The 9391-nt window shown below is 37.3% G+C and overlaps 2 protein-coding genes across 4 annotated transcripts in view; one reads left to right on the top strand and one right to left on the bottom strand.

Annotated features, from left to right (window-relative positions):
• Positions 1 to 3352, top strand: part of LOC105282273 — a 67923-nt gene extending 64571 nt beyond the window's left edge. For both annotated transcript variants that reach the window (XM_026972805.1, XM_026972804.1), the window contains one exon: positions 817 to 3352. In XM_026972805.1, the coding sequence (XP_026828606.1) occupies positions 817 to 975 (159 nt within the window). In that variant the 3' untranslated portion in view covers positions 976 to 3352. The remainder of the gene's footprint in view (positions 1 to 816) is intronic.
• On the bottom strand, positions 3243 to 9188 carry LOC105282276 (glycosaminoglycan xylosylkinase). 2 transcript variants are annotated; one of them, XM_026972806.1, is made up of 5 exons: positions 8717 to 9186; positions 8065 to 8365; positions 7602 to 7870; positions 4200 to 4426; positions 3243 to 4017 (listed from the first exon to the last, which is right to left on the bottom strand). In XM_026972806.1, the coding sequence occupies exons 1-5, from the start codon at positions 9086 to 9088 to the stop codon at positions 3789 to 3791; spliced, it is 1398 nt and encodes a 465-aa protein (XP_026828607.1). In that variant the 5' UTR covers positions 9089 to 9186; the 3' UTR covers positions 3243 to 3788. The 2 variants fall into 2 exon arrangements, with proteins under 2 accessions (XP_026828607.1, XP_026828608.1); XM_026972807.1 differs by having other exon boundaries at positions 3939 to 4017; positions 4183 to 4426; positions 8717 to 9188.
• Positions 9189 to 9391: the final 203 nt, after the last annotated feature.

Here is a 9391-nt window from a genome sequence, read left to right on the forward strand (position 1 = left end):
CGACAAACTGCGGGAGCATATTCTACTAGTGGAAATAAGAAAAAATTCTTATATCGAGTTTGCTTAGGAATGCTTTATTACAAAGTTATAAACCAATATTGAAAAGAAATATCAGATAAGTAACAACGGATTTTTTCACAAAAATAAAAATTATCTACGCAATGATTTAGTGACGCATTTCAAAATGTTGTCCTTGCACATCGATACAAGCTAGACATCGACGTAGTACAGAATTTGTTACGGTACGACATTCCTGAAAATTTTGTTGCATCTCAGTAACTGAATTAGTAATTCGTTGCTTTAAATCTATCTGGTACTCTCCTGTTGGGAAATCTACGTTGATACTCTCGTACGGCAGCTCGTGCATTTCCGTCACAGAATCCGTACACGAAATGAATATCGGTGTATTCCTCATTTGAAAACACTTTTGGCATTCCGATAGTAATTGCTAGTTCACACGACGATTGAAATCTAACAGCTACTGTTGTGAAAGTAACAATCATACTGAATCGTTTCAACATAGTGAACATGAATACACGTGAATACACGTAACGTAAACATCTTCGACCTTCCAAATTCTACACTATGTTCCGTTGTTACTTATCTGATATTTGTTTTCAATATTGGTTTATAACTTTGTAATAAAGCATTTCTAAGCAAACTTTTCTTATTTCCACTAGTAGAATATGCTCCCGCAGTTTGTCGGTTAAAACCCGGGACACCCTGTATATATATATTTATATATGCAATACATGCAAAACCAAAGATTATTAATTAACTGATTTTGATCTTTGATATTTTAATGTAATTTTGCAGCTCAACATGTTGATGAGGCTGCAGGAAGCAGCGAATTATTCGAGTCCACATAGCAACGACAGCGATTCGGTAACGTCTCTGGACTCGTCGCATACTCGCCATTCAGAAGATCTAAGCAGCTCAACATCCTCGTCGAGAGGAGTAGAATCGGCACTCTAGATCAGAGTGATATGAAAACAAACTCATTGCCGAAAGATCGACACACGTCTACCGTTCACAGATTAAACACAACTGCGAAATATAAAGATCGATATAACTCATGCAATTACGTAATCATTCCGATCGCCGAATGCAGAGCAAGTGAATTAGTTTTAACAACAATCACACCTTTGAAATTATTACGGAACATATATACTTACTGGAAGACTGAATTGTCTCTAAGGTTGAAAGTCGACAGGAAGAAAATTCAAGAGATATTATTATATGTATTTTCAGGTGACGCAAGCGCTCAGTGAAATATTGATCATTACGATAAACATGAAATTGCACATTTGAAAGGTCTCTGAAATGCAAGATTGAACAAAGTCACGAAGCACCAACTATTTTAAGATCGCACGATACCAGTAAGAGCTTCGTAACGACCCAAGGGGGATTTAAGATGCCTACTAAAGCTGGCCTATATCTATAGATTTGTATGTGCGTCCAGCATTTAGGTGTGATACGTACAATTGAATGAACGAATGATGACGACAAATAAGCTATGACTCTTCGCTCCTCAAAAAAAAGGAATCGAGAGAAATTGAACAGAAGATTCTTACGAGATTAGAAGTTTTATATCCTCAGGATTGATAAAATTAATTCGAAATTTATTCGAATAAAATGAAATATAAAACTTAATTTTATAAAATTAAATTCAAAGTTGAAAAATGAAACTGAGATCATTTTTAACTTGCCCTCAATTTTTCCATTAAATGGATCGAACTAATAATTTTATTTAAAAAATATTAACTCGTCTCTTAGCAAAAACTGTAAATTCTAAATAAATTTCCTTACAACGCTGACTTAATTGCAAGCCATTTTATGACAAATTCGATAAATGTCTGAAAGATATTGTAAATATCTTAAAGATGTTAACAACTCTCTCGATTTCGCGGAGCAACTGTTTGTTGATAAATTTCTCTTGGTTCGGCTAATTTGCGGGATGCACGCGTGAATGCGATACAATAATCTCTGCGCTACAGTTTTCGGGATTCTATTTTGATGAGATGCATTTTTTATTCACGATGAGACGGTGCGCGAGCGCAGTAAATCAGATAGCAATCGGCTCGTCGATCGATCTCGTCGTTTGGTATATACAGTATTAATGGCAGGGCGCAAAGAGAGGGCGGCTTCGAACCGGAGAATCCTCAGGAGATTTCTCCCTTGTCCGACTATTTTTCAGGTAAAAATTATATCTAAACGCAGACACACATAAATATACGAGGATCTCAAAGACGAGTAAGCGAACAGACTCTCGCTTGTACAAGTAGACAAAGAAAAAGCGAGCGAGTTCGAAGCGAGCAATCGTGGTCTGTGCAAAAATAGTCTATTTATACATACTTTGCTACGAAAGCTCTATATTTAATTAAAGAATGTTAATATAATATATATATAAATAGTATATGTGTGTATATACAAGTATATATGTATATATATACACACACATACCTGAACGAGACGATGGCGCTAAATATTATATATATATATATATATATAAATATATACATATTATACAAATGGAATTTCTAACTAGCACGTAAGATACGTGAATAATTCTGGTCATGTTTAACGTTGTAAATACGAGAGACACAAAAGCGAGATAGGCTACGCTAGATGCGCGAATTCACTTTGAAGTCCCGCATGCATGGGCCCCGATGTTATCTTCTGCAACAATTTTTACCCACGTTTTCTTACATTTTCTACACTTCGAGTCAAGCATCGGCCCGTCTTTATATCTCGTATAATTACATATAATTACGTGTAAAACCGTTATACATTCTATTTCATATGTTTTTCAATAAATATTCAATAAATTAAAAAAAAACAATTAGAATTAAGCAATTTCGTAAAATAATTTTTATTACATTTTACCAATTTAATGACAATGGTTATTAGTTTGAACGTAATATAACGAATATTTATTCCTTGTTGGAAAACAATGGCGAAATTTCTTTAATATTAGCATACATTTAAGGACAATGAATTTATCGCATTAGATAAAATTTAATTTTTTTTAAATTAAGATTTGTATTCCTTAATAAAAAAATGTGAAGAATGAAAACGTGTATCAGAGGCTAAAACTGAAAGATTACGAGCGCAGGGGATAACGCGGGACCCACGAAGACTATACATATTGTACATGATCGGTGGCACGTGCCACCTGGTCACGACAACGGGTGGCACGTCAACGTATAATACACACACGATAATACAGTCGCATTTACAGGTTTTTTTACGTTTGTACCGTATTTATATACGCTGTACACGGCGTCGCACACCGAATTCTACCCAAATAACGATAATTAACTGTGTCATCAAATAAATCGCATTCAAATCTGAGTTGTCAGTCAGTACTTATTTACGCACTCTGCGTCCATCTATCGACTAAGCAAAGGTGGTGTGCTCTTTGCAAAATTATTCCTAGCAAATAAATTATTATTTGTCCTGGAACACCGACAAAATGTTAATATAAAATGACGTCTTGTAAAACGAGATGGTAGGTATCCATTTCATAAAAGATATAAAATTGAGTTCTAATAATTATCAAAGCAAAGTGTTATTTAAAAAATTAAAAATTTCTTTATATATATATATCCTTTCTTATAAAAGAGTATTTATTTTAATCACTCTGGAACTTCTAATTTATCCTATATTTAACTTATTTTATTTAATTAATTAATCAATCAACATTTCTACTTAATTTGCATAAGGAACGTTCTGATTTATATACTTAGTTCATATTATCTTGCAACACTCTAAGAATTATCCTCGGGCTACCGATGATCCAGGATCACATTCGAAGCGTATTTCTCCTTCTTCAGGCAACTCTCTACCACACCGTAAATAGTAAGCAGTCTTCTGTCCATGGCACTTAAGTGCTCGACCGTGATGAGCGGGGCAACGTTCGACATTTCAGCTTCATGTTCGAGAAGTCTGCTCAATGCCGCGCTCAAGGATCCACCACTGAATAGCCGCAGTCTGTCCCACGTGGTTTTGTGAATCCTGAAAAGAAATCAATTTTCTCTTCATTCTTATCCCTTTCAATGTGCAACATTTGAACAGGATAGCCCAGAAAAGGTAAACTTTAAAGCGATTCATCAAAATCTAGTTCAACCCCCCAGATGAAGCATTGTATCTCTGAACCGACACAATTTCTGCGACAATTACAAAAAAGCTGTGCGCACATGCAACATTGGTACAAAGGCGCTAGGATGTCGAGATGATCCACGTCGGGATTGCCCAGGCTCTTGCCATTATCGATCAGCAGCACTGCAGGATTGTGAAAGTTACTTTGTGCGAGCTCGTAATGATGGCGATCGCCATTGTCCATGAGAAAGTCGAAGATGGCTGTGTCAATCAGGTCCAGGAGTCTGTTCGACGATTGCGGTGAATAGGCCTTGGAGTCTTTCACCTATAAAAATTGTTATATTCTTCGACATAAAACACAGAAACTATAGATTATAACTATATGCAACATAAACATCTCTAGCAACGATAAATGTCTCATCCAAAATTGCATTTATTAATATTTAATAGCATAATTTATTATTATAATTAATATTTAATAGTAGTAACCCAGTCAGCCAGACCTGCGAAGAACAGACATTGGCAAAATCTGTTCGACAAAATATGTGAGCAGAGAGGCCACAGATTGGGTACAAAATCCACCCAGTAAGCGCACTGTCAGCAGTATGCCGACAGATTGGCAGCAGATATGAAGCAGAATAATGCAACGGATCCGGTACCTGCTTTAGAACGCTGAAAATAAGGTATATTTTACGAATTGTTTTTGGAGAAACTATACAGCGGATCATTATAAAACTTTGATGCATTTATTAGTACATGTTTAAAGATAAGAAAATTATTTTTTTATTTGAATATATCGCTTGTAGAGGTCGTCCTGGAGAAATCTTAGTGCAGCCGCGTCGCCGGCATTGCAAATTGGTGAGCATTCTCCTGCCTCCAAATTTCGTCTGAACTGAAAAATTGAAATATGTTCTCGTTATTTATGAATTCCCATCGTCGATGAACCAAAGAGAGAAGAAAAAAGTTGAAAAGTGCCAAAATGGTGGAGCTTAGAACACAAAAGTACGATTTTTAGGCAAAGTTTTTGAACTTTTTCATGCAAAAATAATTGTTTAACTTAATGTTTTTATGAATATTAAAGGTTCATCGACGGTGGGAATTCATAAATAACAAGAAAATATTTCAATTTTTCAGTTTGGATGAAATTTGGAGGCAGGAGAATGCTCACCAATTTACAATGCCGGCTGCACTAAGACGCCTCCAGGACGACCTCTACAGGCGATATATTCAAATCAAAAAATAATTTTTTTATCTTTAAACATGTACTAATAAATGCATCGAAGTTTTATAATGATCTGCTGTATAGTTTCTCCAAAAAATTCGTAAAATTATACCTTATTTTCAACGTTATAAAGCAGGCTCCCCCCTTAAGGGGATGCTGGAGTTGCTAGTGAACTATTTTTTCACTATAGCGATGGTAATTGCAGTTTCGAAAATTCTCTTTATTGCTTGTGCAGTATAAAAAATCCTTTTCCACAAATGAAGTATAGATAGAAAGAAAGTCCGCTCTACAGGACTTTATATTCAAAATGGAACAAAGTTAGAAAAGACAAATTCAAGTTTTTAACTTTTTGCCATTTTGAGTATAAAGTCCTGCAGAGCGGACTTTCTTTCTGTCTATACTTCATTTGTGGAAAAGGATTTTTTATTCTGCACAAGCAATAAAGAGAATTTTCGAAACTGCAATTACCATCGCTATAGTGAAAAAATAGTTCACTAGCAACTCCAGCATCCCCTTAAGGGGGGAGCCTGTTTTAGAACGCTGAAAATAAGGTATAATTTTACGAATTGTTTTTGGAGAAACTATACAGCGGATCATTATAAAACTTTTATGCATTTATTAGTACATGTTTAAAGATAAAAAAATTATTTTTTGATTTGAATATATCGCTTGTAGAGGTCGTCCTGGAGAAATCTTAGTGCAGCCGCGTCGCCGGCATTGCAAATTGGTGAGCATTCTCCTGCCTCCAAATTTCGTCTGAACTGAAAAATTGAAATATGTTCTCGTTTTTTATGAATTCCCATCGTCGATGAACCAAAGAGAGAAGAAAAAAGTTGAAAAGTGCCAAAATGGTGGAGCTTAGAACACAAAAGTACGATTTTTAGGCAAAGTTTTTGAACTTTTTCATGCAAAAATAATTGTTTAACTTAATGTTTTTATGAATATTAAAGGTTCATCGACGGTGGGAATTCATAAATAACAAGAAAATATTTCAATTTTTCAGTTTGGATGAAATTTGGAGGCAGGAGAATGCTCACCAATTTACAATGCCGGCTGCACTAAGACGCCTCCAGGACGACCTCTACAGGCGATATATTCAAATAAAAAATAATTTTTTTATCTTTAAACATGTACTAATAAATGCATAAAAGTTTTATAGTGATCCGCTGTATAGTTTCTCCAAAAAAATTCGTAAAATTATACCTTATTTTCAACGTTCTAAAGCAGGCTCCCCCCTTAAGCTTGTGTTCTGCCAGCAGATCCTGCTTATAACATGATCTGACAGCAGATTGGCGGCAGAAACTGAACAGAGCCTGCCGACATAACCTGGCGGCAGAAATAGAGCAGGATCTGCGCAGTGTAGTTGGCAGCAGATTGGCGACAGAAACCGAACAGAGCCTGCCGACATGACCTGGCGCCAGGGTGGCGGCAGAAACCGAACAGGATCTGCAGCTTTTGACACCATTCAAATTTACACGGCTTGGAATATGCGTTTTCGCTCCGCACCGCTAGGTGGCGAACATGTTGAGTTCTTACTCGACGTTAAGATTTAGCCTGACAGTTATATAAGTTAATATACGCGTCTTGACAGAATAATATTAATTTTTCTAAGAATTTTTGCACTTGCGGTACAGAGGTTCTCATGGACAACGTCCACACACGCCGCAAGCAATCTGAAGGCATTAAATTTGCCCATTTAATCAAATTAAGTATTGATTAAAAACACAGATTACTTTACAATAGTGGACCAATATAAGAAATTAATTCATACCCCACGTAAAAAATTAGGTTTATATTGTTAACCAATATTGCTCCAATAAATTTGTACTACTACGGCACTTTCTCGCAGAGCCTGCTCGATTTCTGCTCCCAATCTGCTGCCAACTACACTGCGCAGAGCCTGCTCGATTTCTGCTCCCAATCTGCTGCCAACTACACTGCGCAGATCCTGCTCTATTTCTGCCGCCAATCTGCCGCCAGGTTATGTCGGCAGGCTCTGCTCGGTTTCTGTCGCCAATCTGCTGTCAGACCATGTTAGCAGGATGTGCTGGCAGAACACAAGCTTAATGCGGACACAGATGGTACCGGATCTGTTGCATTATTCTGATTGAATCTGCTGCCAATCTGTCGACATACTGCTGACAGTTTGCTTGCTGGGAATATTAACGTTATTTAATTATAAATGCGTCTTCCAAATATTTTTGCTATATCATATATTATATATTCATTTCATTATTTTTATTATATTTAAAGATATTCTTAAAACGCGATGTACGACCTTATCACAGTAAGCCTCGTTGACTTCCCACGCGGCGAGTTTGTTCTTCTTATAAGTCCGCTGCCAGGGATGACGATGCTTCACCAGTTTCAAATATCGTGGTAGCCAGAAGATGAGAGCACCTTCCAGCATATTCCCCGTGCCGCAGACAGGGTCCGCCGGCGAGCAATAGTGACAAACTCCGTACAGGCACGTATCGTTACCCTCCTGATACATGGTCGCGTACAACTCTGGCGTCGCGCGGTTGTGAATTTCCTCCATCAGATCAACTATGAGAATACGATCTTCGATTAATAGGAAATTCAAACTACGCCTGATCTTTATCGAAGAAAGCTAAAATGAAGATGACTCGAGTTATTAACATTTTCCAACAAATTGGAATAAATTATATTTAAATAAATCTTAGGTTTTTCGTTTACAATCTTAATTTTACAATTTTAATTTTATAAAAACGTTGACGTACGTTTTCGTACAACGGCAAGTGGTACTCTGCGTAACGCTAACAAGGACGATAAGTGGAAAGCCACCACTTCGGCATTGTGGCGATCTTTGCCCTGATACACAGGCCCGCGTATTATTGCATTTCTGGAGTACCATCGCGGCTTGAACAATGCCCTCACGCCGTTCTCCAGGTCGAGCATAAGTTTCAGTTGGGTGCCCAACGGAGCGTTATCCGCGCGAACCACATTGGATCTTCGCAGGACCTCTAGAACGGTCCCCAGTTCCGGTGCAACCGGCGGAATCAACTGATGAGCATCCGGCCACTATGCATACAATGCGCAGACCACTGTACTTTAATACTTGTAATACTACTTGTATTTTATTTGTAATTAGAAGACTACAAATTATAGAAATTATAGGTTTAACAATTAACGAATTTGTTTCTTGCAGAAGTTAATCAAGGTAAAATATTCAAATATTTTAGAACAGTCAGAAGCTAGATCTTAACTCTCAGTTGTTTTACGATTACAATAAATGAAATAAGGTCAATTATCAACAATAGAATTAATTAATCGAATTTAATTAAAAATTTGAAACAGACAAATTTTTTAATTAAATTTCAAACGTGTCTAAAGGTGTTAAATATTATAAAACGCTGTGGACAATTTCCTAACTTTGTTATTGGGAATATTCCAGATGTCCTCGCGGACATTCGACATTATCCTCAATTCCGCCAGCAACCGTTCCAGGACAAGGACGTAGCTGGTGTTCTGCTTGAAGTACTTGGAAGGCAGCGTGCGAATCTCCTCCTTGAGCTTTTCGCCGATGCCCCTCACGATCGGCCTTAATTGCAGCTGCGAATTCTTTTCGTTGGATCGCGAGGGCGTGAACTGATCCTGCCTCGCGTTCGGTTCCAACGCATTCCTAGCGTAGATCCTCTGCGAAGAGGAACTCTCGACCATCATCCGAATGAAGTAGACGTTCACGCCGAGGACCAGGATCAGGAGGATGCCCAAGGCGAAAAGGGCGCAACGTCGGCCAATCATCTATAATTTTTCGCTCTTGGAGATTCGCGATCATTATGTAATTAATTACATACAATAACAAAATTGAAAGACTTAAAACTTAATTAAAAATTCTCTCATTAAGAGAGAGAGTTTATATCTTAAATCTTAAGCTTGTGTTCTGCCAGCAGATCCTGCTTATAACATGATCTGACAGCAGATTGGCGCAAAACTGAACAGAGCCTGCCGACATAACCTGGCGGCAGAAATAGAGCAGGATCTGCGCAGTGTAGTTGGCAGCAGATTGGCGACAGAAAACATTTTACGAATTGTTTTTGGAGAAAC

Source organism: Ooceraea biroi, chromosome 10 (assembly GCF_003672135.1).
Source record: "Ooceraea biroi isolate clonal line C1 chromosome 10, Obir_v5.4, whole genome shotgun sequence".
In the NCBI taxonomy this organism is placed as follows: Eukaryota; Metazoa; Arthropoda; class Insecta; order Hymenoptera; family Formicidae; genus Ooceraea; species Ooceraea biroi.